We start from the raw sequence: 25,633 nt of genomic DNA, 5'->3' as shown, positions 1-25,633 counted from the left end.
CATAAATTCTGCATTTCATGCTTGTAAGGAGGTGCCTCTGGCCTTGGCTTGACAGGGATTTAAAGGTAGGTGCTGGAATATGCTTGCCAATGTGTTCAGATTCTAATATAGGAAAAACGAGACTAGTTTGCCCTAGAACTATAGACCACATTGGCTAATGTTTTCTGTAACCCCTCTAGGTCCTAGTCCTGGCATAAGGAAGGGGTGGGGTGATGGCCACCTGACCAATGTTGAGCTCTCATGAAGGCTGCCTTTCTGAAAACTTGCTCCTCCTCAGACTACCTAGGCAGTGGCTTTGAAGCCACTGCAGACTTTAGATTAGCTATAAATGCTCTTCTAAATCATTGAGCCTGCTGCAGAACTGTCTCCCTGCACAGGTCAGGGACCTGCAGAACCTGCCCTGGGTGGTAACAGGCAGTGTTTGATCACATGCTTGTGCGAGGGAAGTCTCCTCTATTTGGGTGGGAGGGGCACACGTCCAAGGCTTAAACCCACAGGTGTGGTTCTGGACCAGGTGCTGACAGCAATTTCGGCCGGCTGCTGACAGGAGAGGCTCTGGTAAGGCTTGACATTGGATTGCAGGGTACAGTCTGAAATGGCGCTGGGAGGGAATGCTCTGCAGCGCACATGCTGCTGTGGGAGGAATGATGTCAGGAGTGTCTTGCCTCTCCAGAGGTGGAAACACAAAAGCAATGGCAATTCCCTGAGAACATCAGAAGGTGATGTGCACTTGAGTCTGTGGGCTGGCTTCTGGGCATGGGCCTGTTGACATGTTTATCAGCGTGCTCTGGTAGCATTGGTAGCCATGGCAGCTACATGTACACGTCTAGCTGCAACCAGTTCAGGGTACCACTTCCAGTGGTGTTGGCCACTCCTGTATACCTGTTGTAACCAGTCCTTGTTCCTTCCAGCTCTGTGCAGTGGGGTGTCCCATAGTGCATTGCCCCACATGGCACTAGGGTGGTATGTGTGCCCTGCAAGCACTTGATTCCTTCCTGAGACACTAAGGGATAGCTGCCCAGACTTTGTCAGCATGCACTTGTGCAACATGTCTGACAATGGGAGCAGAACTCTGTTTTTGCAACCAGTGCTAATGGGGCCTTGGCACTCAGTTCCTCTGCTCTCCCTCTGCTGGGAGGGCAGCTAATGAGGTAGGTAGTATTAAACATCCATCTGGCCATCCAGGCTGGTATTGCTGACTCTGCACATTAACCATGATGCTGTTGCATCTGTGTTTCAGAGTGGTCAAGCAGTTTTTTCAGGAACCCACTAGCTTCCAGACAGAGCCTGGCCAAAGGAGATTGGAGAAAGCACATGTCTAACTTCTGTCCAACAAACCTCCCCGCCAGACCAAGCCTCTTCGATGCTGCCTGATACCAGAGCCTTTTGGGAGTGTGGGTAGGGAAATAGGTCCAATATGCTAATGAGGGGGGTTTCTCTGTTCTAGTTCTCAGCATGCTCAGTAGCCCTCTGGGGAATGTTTTGGGAAAGCCCCCTCTGGGCTTCCTGCCTCTGGACCCAATTGGCTCGGACTTGGGGGAGAAGTTTCCCACGCAGACTCTGAGGAGCTCCCGCCTGGACAGTCGCGCTCTCCTGGATTCCCGTTCCAGCAGCCCCTCGGACTCTGATACCAGTGGATTCAGCTCAGGATCTGATCATCTCTCAGATTTAATTGTAAGATGGTTCTGTTTTCCTAACCTCAGTCTTTGCATTGCCCCTCTTAGGTCAAACACTCAACTCTTGGCACCTTAGGAGAACAGCATTGTTCTGCAGAACCCCATGACTCCATCCTGAGACAGTAAAAAGGAATTAATTGCTCTATTGTTCTTTCAGTAGCTCCTAGCCTGAAACTAAGAGTTGCTTCCCTTCTGGATCTGCCTTCATCCAGGATTTGGAAGATAGACTGGCTTACCCAGCATCACCCACCCAGGGTGAGGGGAGCCGACCATTGTGTCAATTTTTCCTTAAACAATGGACACTAAAGGGGTAATTTACTATTGAGACCTCTTTCATGGCATTACTCATCAGAGTACTTCAAATTCAGTCACTCTATTAAAGTTCCAGGACAAACACTTGCCCTACAATCCCCATGCTAACTGGGGTGAGTTCAGTCAGTTCTCATGTTTAGATACCTTTGGTAAGGCTCTCACAGCTAGAGCAGCAGTTCAAACTCGGGGTTGGGACCCCCTGTGAATGAGGTCACCAGGACTGGCTTAGACTTGCTGGGGCCCGGGGCTGAAGCCCAACCCTCACTAGACAGGGTGGAAGTCAAAGCTTGAGGGCTTCAGCCCTGGGTGTCCGGACTCAAGTTGCAGGCTCCCTGCCTGGGGCGGAAGTCCTTGAGCTTCAGCTTTGGCCACTGTCCTGGGGTTGTGAAGTAATTTTTGTTAGAAAGGGGTCATAGTACTATGATTGAGAACCCCTGAGCTAGGAGGAGGGGACGGTGAATTGACATGGGGGGTGGGAGGATGCCATCAGTTGTTGAAAGCAAATAAACAGAGTAGTCAGGTATGTCTTTTACCTGTCACTTAGTGTTGTGCCTGTTACAAATACCATTCAGAAGTGTTCTCAGAGTTGCCAATGTCCTTTAAATATGACCCAAATCTTAAACTGCATTAAACAAGGCTTTAAAACTGAAGGCTGATAACGCTTCCCCATGTTTTTCACCAGTTCAGAGGGAAACAGAGTTCCAAAATTTAATTGCAGTTGATTTCTTTTGATAGTACTTGCCATGTGCTTTCCAAACAAATTGCACCTGCCCCCAGAGTTAGCTAGTTAAAGGAAAGGGAAATAAGTATTTGGCCATGTTAGAGCAGTAAGTATTTTAGGATATAGGTTATTGCTTGTGGCATGGTTGGCTGGCTAGTTTTTGTAGCAATCTTGGAGGAGGGATTTGCAACTCAAACACTGCAGCACTGAAAGTAAAAGTGATAGCCTCACCAAGCTGAGGAAAATGCAAAAAGCAAAATCGAGTTAACTTTCACTAACGTGGAGTGCTAGTAACTTGGGAAAGACCTCTTTAATTTTCAGAAGGGACAACAAAATTAGGGTTGTAGTTCTCAAGCAACTTAAACTAGCCACCTTTAGACATCTCTCACTTTTACACAGTCTATCTGGTATTGCCACCACTGATGCTGGCAACCAGGAGACTTTCAGAAAGGCTGGTGTAGACAAGGCTTTGGTCCTACTCCAGAGGGCTCAGAGGCTAGTTGTCACTGGGAAAGTAAACAAAACAGTCTTGCTTCTCATGTTCTGTAAGGGTAGCTTTCACATTGAGTCTCTGCTGCTTATTTTTTTCACACTCAAACACCTGACTTGCAGGGCTTAAAATGTAAAGTCTTTCCTAGTGTGCTAGCAGGATTTGTGGGGAAGTCAGTCTCTTCCCCCCCCCCCCCCCCCCCCATGCTGGGCACTCAGATGCCACAACCAAATGTTGATCTTCATTCTCCACTTGCACTCCTGGTGACCATCTCACAGGACTGTGACACTAAACAAACTTTGCAGAAAGAAGCGGATTGGCAAAAACATCAGTTCTATGGACCTCTAATTGTATGCTTTGTGCATGTTGTTCAAAGCTAATTGCTGCTTCCTCATCTGGTGGACAGGGCCCATGTACTTACTATCCACAACATGCAGCCAGCTATACAGTGTTCTCCTAATGCACTTGGTTGCAGCTTTGAGCCTTGAATTCTAGATTAGCACGCCAGGGATGGCTAGATATCTTCAAATGCTAGTCTGTTAAATACTAAACCCATTTGTCCTTGGAGAATCACTTGCATGATTCTGAGCAGCTCTTTTGAGACTCATTAACTTTGGGTTTGGTATACAAACTCCTCCAAGCCTGCTAGCACCGTGCAATGCCTCTGCTCTGGTTTGCAGCTTGCAGTTCTCACCCACCTCACATCTCAGACCTCTTCTCCGCATACCTGCTTTTTCTGCCACAAGCAGTTTACTATTCAGGCTAGCAGAGCAGTATGTCATATGAGTTTCCTGTCCCCTTCTGAGGTGTCGCTGGAGATCCCTGTGAGCAGCACTTCCATGCAGCCTCTGTTTACCCTAAGCTGCTTTGGATTTTTCAGACTGGGTGTTCAGAGCATCCCTGTAGCCAAACCAAAAGGAGACCTGCAAGCTACTGTATACCTGCCCAAGACTTTCTCCCCTGAGCCACAAAGGGAAATGGTGCAAAATCCAGCAACAGTAGGTACTTCAGAAGGTCAGGTGCTCCCTGGACTCCAGATAGTCTGTTCAGATGGCCTTTAATCCTTGGAAGGCCTTATTCACATGCTCAAGGGCTAACTGATGATCATGAGGGGTGGGGAAGGAATTTCCCCCAAGTCAGGATAGCAATGATCTCAGAGGTTTTCACCTTCCCCTGCAGTGTGTGGTGGGGGGGGGGGGGGGTGTCACTTAATCATTTCCCTACCATTGCAGGGGCACTGGTGCACCTCTGTCCCTCCTGTTCTCTGCCTGTGGCAGATCATAGTCCAGCCTTCCATGGGCTATACTACTTGATAATTTTAGAGACAAGGTGGGAGATCTAATCTATTAGACCAACTTCTCACTGGATTCAGTATGCAGGTGCTAGGTGACATCAGTGGCCTGAGACACAGGAGGTCAGACTAGAAGATCTGCTGGTCCCTTAAGCCATAAATACTGACCTAGATCTCTACAAGTGACGTGGCCTGGTTGCTGTAGAGCAGCCTTGCCTGAGACCAGTAGAGGAATTAATCTGAGAGGAGAGCGTTTCAGTGTTCAACCCTCTTCCATTTGGAGTGAACTTTGATTCCTTATGGGCAAGACATGCAGCATCCAGAGCATTACTTCTAGCCTGAGTGTACTGATGATCCCCATGCCCGGCGTGCTTTGACTGAAAGCATTCTACTCTAGCTGGTATGTTAGAGCTCTGTCTCCTGGATCAAAGTGCAGCTTCCCCCTCAGCATTGGAGTCTGAAATGGACTTCTCTAGGACCTTCCATAGAGCTCTAGGTACTCAAGAAGGAAGGGGGTGGATCAGAGTGACACTTGGAATCTCGCACACCAGGTGCCAGATGCAGGCTTGTCACCTGCCTCACACAGTAGCCTGCTGTGGAGAAGCAGTGTCTGGAACCCATGCTTGTCTAGCTGAAGAGGAGCTGGCATAGCTTGCCCAGCTGAATACTGAAAGGCAGTCTAATGTCAATAGGACTCCGGATTGCACTCTGCTAGTCTGGCCGTCATTTGGCTCCTTCAGGCACAAATACTTGCCCCTCTGCAGCCAGCCTAAGTGTCAGAGACCACTTTGCACTGATCAGTGGTAGATGCTGTGTAGGAACCTGCCCCATGCCTGACAGACTAGTATTAGGGTAACCAGGCTTGCCCCATGTGGGTACCAGGAGGGAACTCCTCATCCCCTCAGTGGGCAGCATTTCCAGTTTCTACATTCTTAGTGTAGATGTGCCTGTTGAGATGGCCACACAGCAGCCAGAGTGTTAATGCTACACTGGGTCTCTCTCCCACCCCAGTGGAATCATGACTTAGCAGATTTCCTACTTGATGGTTAATTGCAGATTTACAGACCAGATGTGCTGGCCGCCTTTGAGTAGCTTTGTCACATGGCAGGCAAAGCACAGACTTGTATGCTAGCGGTTCTGCCCTCCACTGCTGTCAGCACCTATAAGACTCAGCTGTCCAAATGTCGCAGCCTTGAGTGCCTGCCCACTTTCTGTGTTGCATTGTGGTAGCACGTAGAGGCCACGATGGAAGCCAGGCTCCAGCATGCAACTTGCTGTGCACACAGTCTGACTCCAGTATCAATGACAAGACAAACCTAACGGAGGAGGAGGAATTTGCCTCCTGCAGATGGAACACAGCCCCAGATTAAATGGGAAACATCCCAGACTAGTTACTTAACAATGCGATTACTTTTCAATAGACGTAAACCTGCAAGGACCCTGCCTTTTGGCTTGCATAATTGGGCAGGAACACCTGCTCCTCTAAAATCAAGTAGGAGGGCTGCCTTGCAGCAGTTCAGGCTGTCGTGGGCGTCCCTGTGGACTGGGAATTACAGAGCACTTTGTTTCTTGCAGTCAAGCCTTCGGATCTCCCCACCTCTTCCCTTCCTGCCCCTCAGCGGTGTGTCAAGGGACCCCTTAAAGATGGGTGTGGGGTCACGACTGGATCAAGATCAAGCTACATTGGCTGCAGTAACTTCCTCCCCAGCCAGTGCGTCTAAAAGATGGCCTGGGGCATCTGTATGGCCTTCCTGGGACCTGCTGGACTCACCAGAGGACCCTTTCAGCATTGAAAGAGAGGCCAGGCTTCATAGGCAAGCAGCAGGTAAGTCAGGGCTCGGGATCTCATCACTTATTTTTCATTACTATGGGCCCAGTCTCAGACCACAGCCCCACTGTGCTAAGAGCTGTACGGACAGCAGGAAGATGGTCTTGGCCCTAAGGACCTTAGTCCAAGTTGGCAGCGTGCTCCATAGTGTCACCTAACTGCTGACTCCCACTTTTGGGAGAAGAGGAGACTGGCCTTGATGCAGGGGGTGGTGCTGGGATGTGACAGTACTGTTAGCAGTTCTGGGTCTCCTGCCAGATCCAGAATGCTGGTGGTGGCAAAGTAGCCTTGTATGGACAAGTGTGCCTACTCTTGACTAGAAGCTGTATCCTTGTTTGAGTGTGGCAGCCTCCTGAGACCATATCAGACCAGGGAGCTAGGCAGAAACTTATCCATAGCTTGAAATGGTGCCAAATGGTCCTATAAAGCTACTTTTTGCATCTGTTTTAAGCTGTGAACGAGGCAACCTGCACCTGGAGTGGGCAGCTCCCTCCCCGAAACTACAAGAACCCAGTCTATTCCTGCAAAGTCTTTCTGGGAGGTGTTCCATGGGATATCACGGAAGGTAAGTGGCCTCCTGCTCTTCTCTGGGCTGCAGACCTCTACAAGAGCCAGTCCTGAGGGCCCAACACTTGAAAACTTCTTTACACCCCTCTCCTGCTGCTGCCAGCTCTCTCCACACTAGGGCAGGTAGTCTCCATGCACCCAGGGTGTTTAACCCAACAGGTCTAGGCTAAATACAGAGGCTTTCTGTACACAACTTGGCAGCTAGCAACAACTGGATGTCTCCAAAGGAGTCTGTGAAACAGCTTCCCCAAAACTGCCAAGGGCTGGTGTGGGGAGGGTGTTAAAGGCTCACCATCTTCTCTCCCCACCCCTGTACCCAGAAGGATGTCTAGTGAAGAGCTCTAAACCCAGTGTTCCCTCTCAGCACAGTACTCAAACACTTAACTCTGACCACGTGACTCACTGAAGTGGCTGGCCTCTGCCTAAAAACCTAGTGCTTGTTGGGGGCCCTGGTTCAGCACCAAACTCTGCCTCCTTGGCCATAGCACAGCTCCATTCAGTCCCTCCTCTAAAAGGAGGGTTAGTCATGCATGCAGACATTTGCCCCTGGGAAAGGGATGGCTCCAGAGATCAGTTCTTGCACCTCCAGGCTGGGCTCTCCTGCTGCCTCTAAATGAAACTTTCTTTGTGTGCAGCTGGACTGATCAACACCTTCCGTGTGTTTGGCTCACTGAGTGTGGAGTGGCCTGGTAAGGATGGCAAACACCCTCGCTGCCCTCCCAAAGGTAATATGCCTAAAGGTAATAGAGACATGGTAGGCCTACTTTTTTCCCATGCTATGTTACAGCACTGATGCTGGGATGGCACGGCTGCATGCTGGTGACTAGATGGGACAGAACACTGTAGGGTAAACACTGCGCGCTTTCACTGTTCTGCGCAAGGGTAGCATGGTTTTTCCTCTTACTAAAATTCTGCTAACCTGTCCAGAGTGAGGCAGTGCATATGTAGACTGTCTAGAAAGCACACGGGGAACTTCTGCCCAGAGCTAAGCTGGTGCTGCAGAACTCTGATGTGGGACTGGATTGCCAGTCACACTACAGTGTAAGCATCCCATACTGGGACACACCAGGCACTTAAATACAGTACATAGCTACTCGTTATAAGCAATGTTACAGTCTACAGCAAGCTGAATTCTGTTCCCTTGGACTGTCTGCCCAAGAGCAGAGTCAAACTAACCAGACTACTGGGTAACTGTTAATCATGAATGGATTGGTTTGGTGCCTAATGACCTGGCTCAGTGTATTAAGTAGTCTTGGGGTCCAAGCACTTTCACTTAAACACTTCTGTGCATTCCTCAGTAAACTTAAAAGCTCTGGATTGATGCATCATAGCAGTGAAGTGTTCTGGCCAGAATAGTTACACCCATCACTTGTGACTCTGATACCATCATTCTATGCCAATCCCAACTACCTTGCTGACAGAGGTGTTGCAATGGATTCCATTGAACATATAGAGTGATGGTACAGGTGGAAGGATGAAGCACAGAGCTGAGTGCTAGCTGTTCCTTTGATCTCATTCCATGCAGAGGAAGACTAAAGTGGATTCAGTTCAAATAGGATGGCTGGGAGGCATTTAAAAAAGCTGGGTATGAGGGTGATCCCTTCTTGCGAGTGCTGCTGTTCTAACTCTGCACTCTTCCCCCTGCACCCCCCGCCCCCAGGGTACGTCTACCTGGTGTTTGAGTCAGAGAAGTCTGTGCGGGCCCTGCTGCAGGCTTGCTCCCAAGACCTGCTGAGCCCTGATGGCCTGAGCGAATACTACTTCAAGATGTCCAGCCGCAGGATGCGCTGTAAGGAGGTCAGTGGACTTGCATGCCTTCCAGCTCAACTAAAACAAGACATTGCTGAGTTCATGCTTGATGTGTCTAGAACCGGGGTCGGTGGCTGCTTGTGGTGCAGCAGTGTTCATGGAACTGCCCTGCTAAGAGGTTGAAATCCTTAACTTATTGGCAAGGAAGCCTTCGGAGAGCAGCCTGTCTGCAGAGAATACTTGGCTGATACAGTCTGCCAGCCTCCTGTCCTATAGAAAAGGTCCTCAGATGCTCTCCACTCAACCCCCACCCTCGGTCTCATGAGTCTCTTGCTCCACAGCAAGAAGCCATGGCTGAGTGGGGCAGCTGGGTGAGGTCTGTGGGAGAGTGCTAGGGGTTGGGGTTGTTATCCTGCTTCAGGGAAGCACTGCTTAGACATGGAGCAGCAAGGGTCAGTCAGGCAGCTGGCTACCTTTCTGCAGTGCTTTTCTCCAGCAGAGGCAGTATGGGCAGAGAGGATGGGGAGGAAAGGTGAAAAGTGGCAGCACAGAAGAGCAGAGCTGCTTAGTCTTTAACCAAAGGCTGGCAGCTCCTAGGATTTCCCTGCTGTATCCTGCTCCCATGTGACTCATGGAGGTTGGGGAACCCTCACTTGTGGGCTGGTGGATTGAGCAGGGACCTCTTTGGCAAATCCAGAATCATGGACTCTGGCCTCATTCCAGCAGCTGATCTTCTGTTTCAGCATGTATAGAATGAGAACCACTTACCACTTCAGAGAGCCATGGTTATTTTTACACTGCTCTGTGGGGAGAAGGGCTTGGCTCCCTGGCTTTTCCATCAAGCCTGCCTGCTGCTTGCAGAACAAATGGCCTTCATGCATAATGCATATTGCTATTACAACTGTGGATGTGCTTGGTCCCAGATGTAGTCTAGACTGCCTGTCTCAATCTGGGGGCTGGTGATCTTAGGGCTGGCAAAAGGTGCCAGATTGGAATTCCTGAGACAGGAGCCCCCTCAGACTGCACCTGCCCTGTGGTCAGGACAGTAGCTGTACAAGTTTGCATGGTTACGGAATTGAGATTCCGCTCTAATCTGGACAGGAACAACAGCATTGTGCTCCAGACAGCTCTTCTGTTTGGCCACTGGTAGCACCTTCAGGCTTGGTGATTTAGCTCTGAACCCTCTATCAGCTGTCTAGCAGATGGAAGCTCCTGTAGAAATTGACAGTAGGTGGGATGTTGCATTGAGCTGTCCCAACAATAGGTCTCTGCAAGAGGATGTGACTGGACAGTGAATATAGATACAGACAGTAGGTAAAATCAGTCTTGCCTGGCTAGTCCCTGGCTGTCTGCCCCAAGGGACTTATGCTTTTGATTCCAGCCTAGCACTGCAGTGTTGTGATGGGCATCGCTCCAACTGATGGGACTGCTCCCGTGGCGTGTAGTGGCTGCAGCCATGCCAATTGAGCTCAAGGCACTAATGGAACTGGCTGCTCAAGGGGCAGAAACACTTCTTGCTGGAATAGTACCTCTTGCCTGCCAGCAGCTCTGCTGGCTCAAGACAGGTGCAAGAGCCCAGTTAGCTAGCACTGGGGGAAATGGAAAACCCAGTGGAGATGTAGGGTCCATTACCTCTTGGTGGGGCAGTCTTTTGGCACTCCCCTGGAATGGTGCTGTGCAGAGTAGGGTGAGCAGAGTACTGTAGCTTGTGATAATGGGCAAGACCCACACTGTGCAGGGAACTCTAGACTCCAAAGCCAGCAGGCAATGGGTGGGCAAGGCCCTGCTGTGAGGCCAGAGTGACAAGGCTCCTGAGGGGCCAGAGTCTGTCTACAGTGGACTCCAGTAACCCATTGAGATTAGTATTGGGCAGCCCCAGGTTTTAGCTTGCCAGGCTCTAGCTCACAGGTGACTTACCTACTCATGGGTGGTTCCAGGTACAGGTGATCCCCTGGGTCCTGGCAGACAGCAACTTCGTGCGAAGCCCATCTCAGCGGCTTGATCCCAGTAAGACTGTCTTCGTGGGGGCCCTGCATGGGATGTTGAACGCAGAGGCCCTAGCAGCTATCATGAATGACCTGTTTGGAGGGGTGGTCTATGCTGGTATTGACACGGACAAGCACAAGTATCCTATTGGTAAGTGTCAGAGCCCTTCGTCTCCTAGAGTTGCATGTAAACATCCCCTTGAGGCTTCTGGCAGGGCCCTGTCCGCTCTGAGGGGCAGAGAGCACCCTTGCCCCAATGGCTGGAGTGCACAGGGGAAGGGAAGAAGGTGAAAAAAGCTATCTGGCTTCCCAGGGCAGAGTCCTGGCAGTGTGTGAATGACTGACTGAGTGCAGCTCAGTTCCCACAGAGTCAGGTGTGCAGCTAGGAAAGCTGGGTGGGACCCATGACAGGCCTGCAGCCCCTACCAAAAGGGCTGTTCTAAACTGTGTCCATCCCTCTTCCCTGGGAGGGAGGGTGCCACAGCACTCTTACTTCACTCCTCCTCTGCTTCCTGGGACTAATCTCAGCTCTTCCACCACCATAGATGAATCATTCTCTAATTAGCACTTGCTTGATGCTGCTTAGGGCTGACTGGAATGAATTGTGCTATTAGCCCCAGGGGGCTATATCCCCTGAAAAGGCATTTCTTTGGGCTGAGGTCCACAGTGCTGTTACAGTGGGCACTGTAGGCTGCTGAGGGCAGAACCAGTCCTGGCTGGCTGTCAGAATGCCCCATCTCCTGATGTTCTCTAGCTTTCTGCCTCCCGCTGTCCTCCCTGCTGTAGTTCCAGACATTCCAACAGTTGGTTACACTGCCTGTTCCCAGCTGAGTCCTGGGGCTATGTTTGCCCTTTGGGAGATGGTCCCTTCAGTTCTGCTCCCGCTGCAAAGATGTTGGCAGCGGCTGGTGCCATGTCAGACTCAGGGAGTAAGGCTAACTGAGAACCTGAGACCAAAGGAAGTCTGTCTTCTGCTTCCCCTATTGCTGGGTAGCCCAGACGGCTCTGTGGCTAGGACACAGTACGCTTCCCTGCCCTTGGCAGGAAAGGAGGCAGGGTTGGAATAGAACTGACTCCAGGGCAGGTGGCTCCACCTCCAGAAGGAGTGATGCCAGAAGGGCAGCATGGTAGGTGGAAGATGCCATCTTCCACCTATCACTCACACCAGTATCTGCACCTCTGACTGCAGAGCTCAGCCACTCCTTCTTCCCTGCAGATCGTGGCTGGAGAGCACCTGATGCTAGTGCAGTAAGGTACCTTCACACCCAGCTCCCTCTCCCTTGGACAGCCCCCCTCAGATCCCTGCTCACATCTGACTGAACTCCATGGGGAAACAGCCCTAGCTGCCCCTGTGGATAGAGGTGTTGAGCTTCTGCGGTGCCTTTCCTTGATACCCTGCCACAGCTGGCACATGTGGGGGAAGGGAGACTAAGCCTCCAGCCTCTGAGATCACTAGCCATGGGAAGTGTGTTTTGGTGCAAACCAAGCCCAGTCTTGTTCCCCTGTGAAGCTGGATTATGGGGACAAACTCCAAAGGGGAAATGTGTGATCAAACTGGGACTGGATTCCCGCCTTCACGGAGTGCAGCAGGGCAGACTGATGCAGAAAAGACCACATGTGGACCTGGTACTTGTGCTAGGTGTGCAGGGACACAGGGAATTCTTCCCAGGGGGAGAAGGGCCAGTAGCCTGAACCAGAGTTTGAGAATCAAGCAGTAAAAACCAGGGATGACTGAGCAAGAGTGTAAGGACTGCTGTGGACTATGCCTGGAGTCTGCAGCTTTCAGTCCTTGCACACCTTTCCAGACTGCAGGACTGGAATAAGGATTTCCTGCCATTCCTAAGACTGGGAAGTGTTGGGCTGTTCCCAGCTGCCAGCGTGGGGTACAGTGCCTTAGTGTCCTGGCTTTCTCCAGCTTCTGTTTCAGGTTGCTGTGCCTCACCACAACCTCCACCTCCTACCCCAGCACATGGCAATTGGGTGATGAATAGCAGCTTAGATGTGGAGGAACCAGGAGGCAGTAAAGGGCTGCTAGGCCTACCGTTTCTTCCACCCCAGGTTGCATTCTGTAGGAACTGCAGGATTCTCATTATGCACCAGTCAGCTTGTCCTGGGATCACCACCAGAGACATGTGCCTATTTTCATGGACTCATACCTGAAAGTTGCCTCCTTGCTTTACTGGCCCTTCACAGATAGCCAAGCTCTGAGAGTTCTCATCTTAGCCCCTTCCTTCCAGCATATGAGCTGTCATCTGGCCCCCTCTGGGCTCCCGCATGCTGTCACAAGCAACGCTACCATGGGTATATGGGTCCCTCTCAACCTAGAAATCACATGGCCCGAGGGGGGTCTCTATGGCAAAAGTGGGATTCAGATCAGTTTCATGCTGGTATACTGGGCTTTGGTCCTTAGATCAGAGGCTCAGGCAGCTGGGAACTCTGTCCTAGTGATACAATGGGGAAGTGTTATAGAAAACTGAGGCTATTCAGAGTAATCAGAAAAGGCAATTTCCAATCCTGACTCCTGCGAGATGAATTCAGGTCACATGGCAAGCTGGAGCCATCTGTGAAGTACAACAGGAGAGAATACCTATTTGCACGTGTTAACTAGAACAAGTGCCAGGTCAGTAGCTGCCCTCTGATGCCAGTCTCTTTGACAGCAAAAAGCCTGCCTATAGCATTGATCAAATGAGGTCTGTGCTCACTGTCCAGAGGAGGCACTTGCTGGGTCTAGGCAAGAATTTCAGAGCCAGCTTTGTCCCAGCCCCCCGTCTCAGCACCCTGTGGAAACATCGCAACATGAACGGAATCAGCTATTCTAGACTTCAGATCACAGCATTACAACCCACTCCCAATGCTGTTCCGAGCCTCTGCACATCAGAGAGAAGTAGAACAGGACCCTATCTGAAACATCCAAGTTCCTAATGGAAGCTTGTCTTCAGAGCATTCCCATTTTACCATCCTCTGACAACTTCTGTTTTGCAGACCAATGGAAGCCACCTTTTTTTAACTTTGATCACTACCATTTGATCATGCATGTGCTCCCAGGGACTCTCCCCAGCATCCTAGTGACAGTAACATTGGCTTTAGGGAAGAATGAAATTCACTTTGGTCATGGACAGTTTCTGATCAGGGTTCTGTATGGAGGAAAGCTGAAGCAAACACTCCAGGAACCATCCCACTGTATCTTGGATTCAGGACAAACGTGGTACCAAGGGAATTTGGTTACAGGATTCATCCTCCATCTCAAGCCTGCAAGTACAAGCACTCTTAAAGAACATGAATGGAAGATGGAGATGCCCACCATGAAAAACAAATTGGTGTCACAAGCAAAAGGCCAGTCTGTGGTGCACCTACTGGGAATTCTGATCTTGTATGGCCATAGCCCATAGTGCTTTACCATTTTGCTTGGACAACTCCTATCCATAGCAGTCTCATGTATTGAGATCTGCTAAACAGCCACATGGCCATCAGTACATAAGTTCACCAAGTTCTTCATATTGGTCATCCAGTTTTTGCCAACACCATGTACTTTTTTGGCAGAACACTGCTCCTTGCCTTAGTGCATCCATGGAGACTTGCATAGAAAAACCCCTTGTTTTGGATCATCCTGCTTCCTACCCTGGAGGCACACTATGAAAATCCCATTGTAATGGATCCATGGACCTGAGCTCAAAGACTGCGGAAATATATCCATGTATGTCTGAACTTTCTTCATGGATCTGACCCACTCTGGAGACAAATGGATTATCCAGCATAGATGGAAACTTGGCATTGAAGTATTTGGGTTTGTCACTAGGTAGAACTTGCCCTGCTTTGCAGTAGAAACTTTTTCTCTGAGTACAGTTAAGCTTGGTAGACTTGATTTTTATTTTTTCTCTGATAGAATAGTGATGGGCATTTACCAATATTTAAATTCCTGCAATTGTGGGATGTGGAGGGGTCAAACAACTAACAGATGTCGAGATTCAAAAGTTAAAGCTTTAGAATTGTCAACGTCACTTGTCAAAACATGCAATGTAAATACTCTTAAATCAAACTCATTCTCAAACTATTCCTTATTGTGCCTGTCTGTAAATCATGGTTATCGTTGGAAACATTTCCTCAGTTTGTGCATACAGTGAAATCGTTGACTTACTGATAACAAACCCTTCCAAGCCCATGCATGGTTAATGCACCTAGTTTAGGAGAAAAGACATGAATGATTGTGGCTGCAGAACCTGTCTCAACTGGAGGGAACTCTAGGAGGCAGGGTATCCTGACTGCCAGTGACTGGTCTGCTTCTGCCCCCAAGCAGGCAGCGTACCCAATGTATCCTCCCTGTAGAACCAACACTGGAACAGACTTTACCATAAACCACATTGAACATCTGTGCTGTGCTTCCATATGTTCCCATGAGTTTGGAAGAGGGGGAGGCATAGCCACAAAGCCTTGATATTTTTCTGATGGAACATGCGCTGACTGCCTCATACTAGTAGAATTAGGCTTGCTGCCATGGGGGCTTTTCCTTGGGCCTGAAAGAGCAGAGCCTGGAGATGCTACAGTTCAGTTTTTGGGGTGGTTCTGGGATTAGCTTAGTGGCAGCTCACCCTGCAGGTTCTCTCCCAGCCTCTGCTTAGTTTCCTCTTGGTGTTGCACTAATGGTCTGGCTCATTTCAGGATCTGGCCGTGTTACCTTTAACAACCAGCGCAGTTACCTGAAGGCAGTCAGTGCTGCATTTGTGGAGATCAAAACCACCAAGTTCACTAAAAAGGTAAGTGGGGTCAGTAGGAGAGGCTCTGCTAGGGCTGCATGGCCTGCTATGGCAAATAGCACCAGTCTCTACCTCTGGGCACTCTGTCTGATACCATTAGTCTGCTGGCTTCCTATGTCCCAGCCTCAGGCCCTCTGTTTGCAGAGGAAACCAAACAGGGGGACTGCCAGCTCCATGCTCTAGTCAGTCCAGTCTGTCCCTTGGACTCATCACCTGTAACAGTCATCTGTCCAAAGGCCTGGCTGGGATCCTCCCAGGGATTGCTGATGCCTGTCAGAAGCGCGTGATGGGGTGGAAAGGACGAGCAGCGCTCAGGCCTGCCTCTGGATCTCTGTTCCTGTCTCTCATGGCAGCTTGCTCACCTAACAGCCAAGCTGGGCCTTAGGGTCCTGAGAACAAGTTGCTTTTAGGCTACAGGATGTAGCCGTGACTGCACCATCATCGGGTCATCCACACCCTAAGCGTGCTGGGAACACTGACACTGGGCCCTCTGCTGTCAGGCTCCCTTCCTGAAGGGCTCCTTGTGGCTGGCAGTGTCTGCACTGCAGCACAACTCTGAAGGTGTTGGTCAGTGCTCCAACTCCAGTACAAGCCCTGGGCTGTCTTCACTAAGTGGCTGAGGTTAGGTCAGGGTTACCCTGCCTAATGACCAGCCCTGAGATTTCCAGCTGGAGGCAGGTGAGACAATACGTCTGCCAGTGCCAGGAATGCTGCAGGGAGATGTCTGAGAGGCCGTGCTCCTGGAAATGCCCTGTCAGTGCTGCTCCAGAGTGCCAGCGAGAGAGCAAATAACCATGAGGCCAGAGAGCAAACACCAGAAATGCTGTCCCTGTGTCTATCCCTGGGAGTCCCTCTTGAGTGGGAAAACTACTATAGGGCTGGTTCTAACTGCAGGGACCCAGGTTGCTCACTCAGTCAGCGTGGGGGAAGTGGGACTGCCAGCTGCCCTGCTGTGGGTGGGTGCTGGTAACTGTCTCCAGGAGCTGGGTGAGTTTGGCAGGTAGGGTGCTTAGGCAGTCTTTCCCCACTCCCTCAGGCTGTTACTCTGCCTCCTGTTAGACAGTAGTGCTGCTCAGCCCATGCCTGTGCTGAGAGCTCTGGCTCAGGGACAAGCAAAAGCTGCCTGGTGTGGGGAAGGGACCCTGCAGCTGGGATTGATGGCCTCCAGGCCTCACTGGAGATGGCCAGTGTTGGCCCAAGAGGTTTCCCACTCAAACAGCTGCAGTCTGCCCTGCCTCCAGAGGTGCCTTTGTGCCCAGGGCACATGCACGGGGCCTCCTGCCCCCTTTTAAATGACACCTGTGTTGGGAGGGGAGCACAGCCTATCCTCCAGTGCCATCCAAACTGCTGCAGCATGGCATGTACCCTCAGGCTCATCTGGCCTCTTATCGCTGGGGTGAGTGGTGAACCTGAGAGCTGGGTGATCAGGCAGGTTCCCCCTCTGCAGGCACCTAGTATCCATCATGACCCTGCACTAGAGCAGCCACTACCCTTGGCCTAGGGAGTGAGCATCTCCAGAGACTATTGGTCAGGACATATCTGCTCTCAGGGGCAGCCTGGTACATTGGCACTGAGTGCAGTGGGTACCAGCCAGATCTTCCTTGACCTCTTGGGACAGGCCCACTGACTTGAGCAGAGGTTGCAGAGGAAGATGGAGGCTTTGCCTCCTATAAATGGGGTTTCTGGGACTCTCCACACAATAGTCTGGGAATCCGACCCCCAGCTTGTGTTACAGGATGGGCCTTGGCTGTGTCACCTGAGCCTGATTGTTTCTGGCCTCTCTGAAGGTCAAGAGCTTGCCAGGTTCTGAGCTGTGCTTGAGACTTCTTCAGTTTGTCCCTGGGGCCATCAGCACAGGGTGGTTTGGGCCCTTTCGCTCTGCCCAGGGAAGAGTGACTGCAGCCCCCTGCCACAGCTGGTTAGGTACCCTCTGTAGGGGAGCTGCTGCTCCTGGATTGTCTGCCTCAGTCAGTCCAACAGGGAACAGCTCCCCCAGTCCAGCCAAATGGGCTTCTGGAGAAGTGACAGTTATTTCTTTGATCATCCTGGGGTCCCTGGAGCTGAACTTGGGTGGTCTGTTTGCAGAGGACAAGCTCTCAACACACCTGGTCTGAGCCTGTCTAGAAATAGTACTGAGAACTGGATCCCCCTGGAGCCCTGCCAATCACACTGTCCCACAGTGCGCACAACCTCCTCCAAGCACGGCATTATCTAAACAGTCACCCTCGCTCTGGAGCGGCTGCTGCACCACCACAGTTCCAGCGAGGTGCGAGCTGCAGCCAGAGCAGTGCTGGTCCTGACATGGCCTGACCTGCCCAGTGTCCTGATTTCAGTCTGATCAACTCTCCTTGCCCTTGTGCAGGTTCAGATTGACCCATATCTAGAAGATTCCATGTGTCAAGTCTGCAGTGCCCAGCCAGGTCCTTTCTTCTGCAGAGATCAGGTAACTCTCTGCCTTTGGTGGGGATCATACCTTACCAGCTAGCTGTGCTCAATCCACGAGCAGGAACTTCACATGCACCATGTCCTTGAGTAGACCGGGGTCTGCCCCACAGCTCCTGGGCAACACAGTGGCAAAGGGGTGCAAAAAGGGTGCTAGTATGGTTGGCATTTAGAGGTCTGCCACAGAATAAGCATTCCCAGTGCCAATGCACATCTCTCTCTCCTGGTCAGGTGCCTCAGACAACTCCCTTGGGAGATCCAGATGCCTTCCCAGCCTGCATAGTTAAAGGACACTAGCCAGGGCTCGGGGATGGGGATGAATGTGCACTTGGGGCAGGACAGCCCCTTGGTACAGCACATTGGGGCAGGCAAGTTGCCATCTTTTGATTTTTTTCATGCAGAATGAGGAACAAGTTTACTGGCCTTGGGTGGAGGCAGTAACTAGGATGATTGCACAGTGTGATCATGGCCACTTAACACCAAGTCCTGGGAGTGTCTGGTCTGTGGGTAGCCAGGGACTGCAGACTAGAGCCCCACAGCCTGCTGCATCTGGCCCTGAGCCAGATAAAATGGCCCTGCTGAGCTAAGTCAGTGATGTATTTGAGGTCTGATATGCAAGCCATCAGGGCTAGAAACAGACATGAGCTACCTGCATGTGAGGGCTAAAACAAAATCTGTATTGAAGTGGGGTCTGGAGGCAAGAAGCAAGGTAGGAACAGAAGAGCCTTAATGCAGGGCTCACTCTGTCGTGTTTAGTGTCTCGAGACCCTTTCATAGTTGCGCAGTTTGAAATGTTTCCAGATTGAAACAAGCTCAGCCAGGGAACATCTTCTGGACCCTTCATTGGGGGGGATCCAGCAGCCAGATGCCACCACTAACCTAAACTGAGTGGTGACAAATTTGTGAGGTTGATGCAAAAACATGGTTCACTCCACTGTTTGCCTGGGATGCTAGTACTCCCCTGGAAGGAACAACTCACATGTGGTAGAATGGGGATCAAGCTGCCTTGAGCTCCCTAGGAGAGGAAACCATAGTCTAGAAATACTGATCTACAAGCCTTGTACAACACCTGTTTGTGAATGCGAACATGTGGTCACTAACACCTACTGTACCTCTATGAAATAGGCATGGCCTGAGCTGCAAGCTGCAGTCCATGGATGTAGGCAACTGGGTGCTTGGAGGTGCTTTGCACCCCAGAATTAAGGAGTGCACTCATGAGTTTTTCTCTATTTTACACTCATTTCCTTTTATTGAAAGGGGGCAGATTTCATTTGGGAATGAAACTAACTGCTCAAAGCTGAATTCAGCAGTTACTTTAACTGTAGCCCCCTCTCAAAGTAATACACCTCTGGGATGTAAAGGTTTCCTGACCAGGGAGAAGACTCTGGCTTTTTTTTTAAGTCTTCAAACTCGCAGGCTGGAACCTCTCCAGTGTGGCCTGCGGGTCTCCAGAAGTTCTGGGGCCAGGTCTCTCTCTTGGCCCCACCTGCCACCCCTAGGCACTCCCCAGGCCATTTTAAATGGCCTGGGGGCCCAGCAGCACAGCAGAGCTGAGTGGCATCTGCTTGCTTGTTCTATGTGTCTGCTGGTCCCTCCCTGTGGCCCCAGGGCAGGGCTTTGCCTCTCCATGCTGTTGCTGCCCCAAGCACCCCTACAGCCAATGGGAAGCTGCAGGGGCAGTGCTGGGGGCAGCAGCATGCAGAGGCCCCATGCCCGCCCCACCTTGGAGCCCCAGGTAAGCACCGCACCCCCAACTCCCTTCCAGAGCCTGTACCCAGCTGGGGGTGGAGTTTTGGGAGGGCAGGTTCTGGGCAGCATGAGTGACATTATTGGCCCACTGGGAGGATTTGAGGACTGGCATGGGTCCAAAGGTAAATTGAGTGAGACTCCTGCTTTAAACCCTCATTTAAATACTACCAGTGCAAGGGGCCAGCGTAATGACCCTGGAGACTGATGTCCCCTCGCTACACACATACTGAGGCAGCATCACAACATTCCCTTTCACCAGAGATGAAAATAGGCCGGTACAGTCCAGTATGGCATACTGGCAAGAGCAGTATGCTGTGCCAGATTGGACTGGCTTATGTGGTGGTGATTTAAAGGGCCTAGGGCTCCAGCTGCTGCAGGAGAGTTCCAGCAGCTGGGATCCCATGGTGATTTAAAAGGCCCAGAGCTCTCCCTGCAATGGCTGGTGTCCTGGGCCCTTTAACTTGCCCCAGGGCTCCCAGCTGCCTCTACAGCTGGTAGCTCTGGAGTGATTTAAAGGCCCTGGGGCTCCCAGCCACAGCTGGACCCCCAGTGCCTTTAAATCTTGAAAGGCCCCTCTTCTGGTTGAGCCCATACCCCCTACTCAGGACTCCGGCATACCAGTAAGTCCTCTAAGTTACTTTCACCCTGCCTCTGGCTGTGACCCCTCTGAGACTCGGAGCATGGATTGAGCAGAGACTGAATTCCTTCAGGAGCAAAGGCCTTGTCTATTGACACCAAAGAGACAAACGTAGATGCTGGATCACTTCTGGCATACTCCCATTAACCGGTTGGTAGAGGCAAGATGGCTTATCCCATAAACCATTCTCTCTCCTTTCAAAAGACTCAACTGCTTGCAGCAGTTTTCCCCCACCCCCCAGCTCTGCTGTGAACCCCTTCAGTAATCCCTGCCTATTTGTCCCCACAGGTCTGCTTCAAGTACTTCTGTCGCTCCTGCTGGCACTGGCAACATTCCATGGAGGTCCTGCGTCACCACCGCCCACTGATGCGCAACCAGAAGAACAGAGACTCCAGCTAGAGAGGCAGCAGATGCACCAGGACCTGCCGCAGTTACAGGAGAAAGTTCTTTTGTTAACCTGCCAAGTGGAGAGAGCACGAGCGTGCCTGCCAGTGCCAGACCCAGACTGGGAACGCGCTTCCTGAGGACTAATGGGGAAATCTTACATTCACGTTTGCACTTGCTGGTCTTTATTTGTTTCTGCACTAATGCACAGTGAATTTTGTCGGGTTTTGTTTGGGGGTTTTTTGAGGGGGGAGGGCCCCTCAAACAATTCTGCAGTTCCCAGACTTTGGTTCCTCGTTTTGCTGACAAGAAGCAAAAAGGGCCATGTTTTGAGAAGGTGTCTATGCAGATGCCTTCACCTAGGTTTTTTATTTATTAAAGGCGCTTTTTTACATTCCTTGCAATACTGATGGTAATAATGCAGGTCTCATTGGCTCCATTTTTTTGCAGTTGCCATACAGTGCCTTTCCATTCATTTAACCCCCATCTGAACGGCATAAACTGAATGTTCAGCTGGCGTTTTTTACTGTAACAACAAAGGAGACTTTGCTCTTCATTTAAACCAAATCATATTTCATATTTTACGCTCGAGGGTTTTTACCAGTTCCTTTTTACACTCTTAAAACGGTTTTTAAGTCGTTTGAAACAAGAATTTTTCTTTCCTGGCAGCTTTTAACATTATTGCAATTTGTGTCTGGGGCTGCTGGTTAGAAGACAAGTTTCACAGTTGTGAATCAAGGGGTTTGCAACAAGAAAAGGACAGGATTTTTGGATTTGAAACTGGACCGGATAAACGATCTCTGAGCTGCTGTATATAGTTTTAAATAGTTTGTTGCACTTTTTTAAGTTGCACTTAAGGGGGGTTGATAGAGGTTTTTAATCACAGTCACAGGACTTAATTTTCTTTTGTAACTGAGCTAAAAGGGCTGCGTCTTGGTGGGCAGACAAAGGTTCATAGGAGCCCTTTCTCTTAGAGGGGACAAGTACCTTTCCCTTTGTTTAAGAAATGGAAAAAGCAACAGTGCAGTCAACTGAATGCTGCTGGGATTTGAGAACTTTATAATTTATTTTTTACTTTCCCCTCTATTGGAAGCTGTGTGCCAAAGAACCAGTGTCATATTTTTTTTTTCCGTTTTTCCTGCTGAGCTGATGTTGTATATCCCAGCTGCTCTTTGTGGGGTTTTTGTGAAGCTGTGTGTGAAGTCTCTACCTCATTGTAGTATATGCAGGCAAGACTGCACTCTCCTACAGATGTGTGGAGTAAGCTGTGGTGTAGTTTTTGGCACATAATAAACACGTTGCAGCAGTTCTTAGTCTCTCTTTAATGGGGATGTGCAGGGAGGTGGAAGGAGCTGCATGGGAGAGCACTGGGAAACTTCCCTGTTGAACAGTAGTTCTGTGCACAGGAACTAAGGCCTTGTCTGCACTGAAGTAGTAGGAAAAGTGACTGTGGGCTGTTACTGGTGTAGGTGCTTCTACCAGAATTCTGGTTATTCTGGTTCAGCTAAGCTACACTACTATACAGTGCCTACTGCTAGTACAACAGCATAATAGTCTAGCCCAGACCTAAGGCTCGTTGACCTAGCTATGTCTCCCATTGTGTGAGACTTGCACATACTGAGAGAAGTAGCTGAGCTGACTAACCACCAGTGTAGATGCTGCTAGGTGGATAAGTCTTCTGTTGACCTAGCTACCGCCTCTTCAGAGCACAACTATATTTCATTGATTGTGGGAGGGGGAGCCCTTTGCTTGTGGTAGCAAGTATTTACACCATAGCACTATCTGTGCTGCTGCAGTCCTTTCGTGAGGATGTAGCCTGAGTTTTTTCCACGCAAAACCCAATTAGCAGATGTTTTACTGTTCTGAGTGCAGCCCAGGCCTTAGGAGCTTTGATCACAGCTCTTTCCTGTCCTTACACTCCTGAGTCTACAAGTGGGTCCCAGAACAGCTGGGGAAGGATATGGGTAGGCATTAACTCCGCATTCCTCCCCACAGGGCCCAGCTGACTAGCTGGGCTCTGAAGCTGGCTTTCCTCTGTGGCAGTTCATTGTAAGTCACAAGGCTGCTAGGCCAGCCATGCTTCCTTTCAGCAATTTTAGCAGGGTCTGACTGATGGGTTCAGTCACAGACACCCTCTTGGGACTGTCACCTGATGTGCTGAAACTACATCTGAGCCTGTTTTCTTTGCCAGCTTGGGACTCCAGTACCTTACCTTGTTGAGCCAGACATGCTAGTCTGCTGCAAAACAGACCCAGGGTCTGAACCACACCCCCAAAGCTGCAGACTTAATTGAAAACAGCTCAGCAAGTACTCTGTCTCTGGCACCCAGACACCCAGCTCCCAATGAGATCCAAACCCCAAATCAGTTTTACTTCTGTAAAAAGCGTATATCTGCCCTCTATAACACTGAGAGATGCACAGCTGTTTGCCCCAGGCATAAATCACTTAATCATTTTATTAACCCTAAGTATGAAAAGTAGATTTAAGTGGTTTCAAGTAATAACAGAACAAAGTTACCAAGCAAAATAAAACATGCAAGTCTAAGCCTAATATATTAAGAAACTGACTACTAAATCTGATACTCAGATGTTCCAATAAACTTCTTTCACAGACTAGACTCCTCCTTAATCTGGACCCAATCCTTTCCCTGGTAGTCTTGTTAGTTCCAGCTCAGGTGGTAACTCAGGGGGCTGCTAGTCATGAGAAATCCCTTTCAGTTCCACCCCCTTTATAGCTTTGGCCCAAGGTGGTATGGAAGCAGGGAAAGAGAGTTTAAGTGTCAGACAGAGCAACTGTTCTGTCAGCAGGAATCCGTTCTCTTTGGCTTCCCACCCCTCCTAAATGTAAAAGCAACAGGTTTAAAATGGATTCCAGTATCATGTGACAGGGTCACATGTCCTGTGAGACCCCTAGTCTCCATTCTGTGCTGGTCAGCCTTGGAAGTACTCTGAAAGGTTGGCAAGTAAACAGTGACTGATTCTGAAGCACCCCTAATGGCTTCCACTTTACACCTGTATTACTGATGTAAATGTTCTTATTTTCTTAACTCCAGACAGAGATAATACATGCAAACAAATGGGATGGACATATTCAGGTCATAAGCTTTGTATGGATACCTTACAAGAGACCTTTAGCATAAGCTTATTCCAGTTACATTATATTCACTCATAAGCATATTTCTATAAACATATGGAGTGTAATGTCACATTGGCCCTTAATTACATCTCCTACATGGAGTAATCGGCTCCCTGCTCATGACATAGTATGACCCAGGAGCTACCTCCTATGGGCCAGTGCTGTGGCTGCCAGAAGAGATCAGCTGCAGCTCTTTGCAGAGCTGCATTTCAATTCAAACCATGAATGCAGCAGTGAGTGATGGGTAGGATGAGGGGTGCTCAGCGTAAAGGAAAAACAATGGGGAGTCCTTGTGGCACTTCAGAGACTAACACATTTGGCCTCTGCCAATTTCCTGCCAAATGTCCCTCTTCCATGATGGAGGAAGGATGGGGGTAGACAAGATGATCCCAGATCAATGTGCTGTCTCTTGGGGAAAGATGGCCTGTAACCCTGCATTACATAGCATGACATCTTGTGATGTTTGCAGTGTTTTTGTCCCAGCATATTAGAGGGACAAGGTGGGTGAGGTAGTTGTTTAGTTGGTCCAATAAAAGATCTCACCCACCTTGTCTCAGGTCTTTCCAAATGCTGACTCGATAGAACTTGTCTGGTGAAAGTACAAGGTACATAGATCAGGTAAAGACAATTGCTGGAGGAAATAGTGGAAGAGGAGACTTTATCCTTATGTGATGGACATGTCCCCTATTATATGGGATGTGATATCCTAATCAGTTAGTAACTCTTGCATACAGATTACCAAATGGTGATTTTTTGGAAATTCTCCTGTCTTCTTTCTAGCAGAAACAGCTGTGCTCAAAGAAACTAAGAATTGACCTCACTTGCTAGCTGGTTGGTAGCCTTACTGGGTAAAGAAATTGAGAGGAACAGTTTTTTAATAATTTAAAAAAAAAAACACAAAACCTAGTCGCTCTTAGAAAAATAAATGGTACCAAGCAAGCTAGACAGATGCCAAATACAGACTTAAACATTTAGTCACCATTTACCCACTCGGCAGAGTGCCCTGGCCTGTACAACTCCATTGTTTAAGTCTTCAATGATAGGTTTGACAGTCTGGATTTGTGAATATGAACTGACATGCTTGTTTGTATCCAGCCTGCTATAACACAGAATCATAGAATATCAGGGTTGGAAGGGACCTCAGGAGGTTGTCTAGTCCAACCCCCTGCTCAAAGCAGGACCAATCCCCAACTAAAACATCCCAGCCAGGGATTTGTCAAGCCTGACCTTAAAAACCTCCTAGAATGGAGAAATCTATCATCTCCCTGGATAACCCATTTCAGTGACTCTTTGGAACCCTCAGGTAATTGAAGGTCTGCTATCAAATCCCCCCTCACTCTTCTCTTCTATGGGCTAAATAATCCCAGTTCTCTCAGCCTCTCCTCATAAGTCATGTGCCCCAGCCCTCTAATCATTTTCATTGCCCTCTGCTGGAGACTCTCTAATTTGTCCACATCCTTTGTAGTGGGGGGACCAAAACTGGATGCAATACTCCAGATGTGGCCTCACCAGTGCTGCAGAGGGGAATAATCACTTCCTTTGATCTGCTGGCAATGCTCCAACTAATACAGTCCAATATGCCGTTAGCCTTCTTGGCAACAAGAGCACACTGCTGACTCATATCCAGCTTCTCGTCCACTGGAAACCCCTGGTCCTTTTCTGCAGAACTGCTGCTTAGCCAGTCATGAGCCAGAGTATCAATTCCTGCTGCTGCTTCCCTCCTCTGCATAGGTCATAGATTCCAAGGCAAGCAGGGACCACTGTGATCATCTAGTCTGACCTGATGTATCGCACAGGCCCGAGAACTTCCTCAGATGATTCCTAGAGCAGATCTGGTCTCCACCTGCTGGAACCACCAGCACCTATTCTGCAGGGAAAGGATTTGGGTGGGACCAAGCCCTGGTCTGAGCCAGATC

At 49.8% G+C, this 25,633-nt stretch overlaps 1 protein-coding gene across 2 annotated transcripts in view; it reads left to right on the top strand.

Annotated features, from left to right (window-relative positions):
* The window catches only part of CPEB1 (cytoplasmic polyadenylation element binding protein 1), an 85,273-nt gene extending 63,385 nt beyond the window's left edge, over positions 1-21,888 (top strand). The window contains exons 4-12 of one of the 2 annotated variants that reach the window (XM_032791151.2): positions 1,448-1,674; positions 6,066-6,315; positions 6,770-6,883; positions 7,521-7,610; positions 8,546-8,682; positions 10,572-10,770; positions 15,276-15,370; positions 17,733-17,813; positions 20,487-21,888. In XM_032791151.2, the coding sequence (XP_032647042.1) occupies positions 1,448-1,674; positions 6,066-6,315; positions 6,770-6,883; positions 7,521-7,610; positions 8,546-8,682; positions 10,572-10,770; positions 15,276-15,370; positions 17,733-17,813; positions 20,487-20,597 (1,304 nt within the window). In that variant the 3' untranslated portion in view covers positions 20,598-21,888. Of the gene's footprint in view, positions 1-1,447; positions 1,675-6,065; positions 6,316-6,769; positions 6,884-7,520; positions 7,626-8,545; positions 8,683-10,571; positions 10,771-15,275; positions 15,371-17,732; positions 17,814-20,486 lie in introns of both variants that reach the window. The other variant, XM_032791148.2, reaches the window with a different exon arrangement.
* Positions 21,889-25,633: the final 3,745 nt, after the last annotated feature.

The sequence above is a fragment of the Chelonoidis abingdonii genome, chromosome 9, assembly GCF_003597395.2.
Source record: "Chelonoidis abingdonii isolate Lonesome George chromosome 9, CheloAbing_2.0, whole genome shotgun sequence".
Classification (NCBI taxonomy): Eukaryota; Metazoa; Chordata; order Testudines; family Testudinidae; genus Chelonoidis; species Chelonoidis abingdonii.
This window is presented reverse-complemented; position numbering and strand designations above follow the sequence as displayed.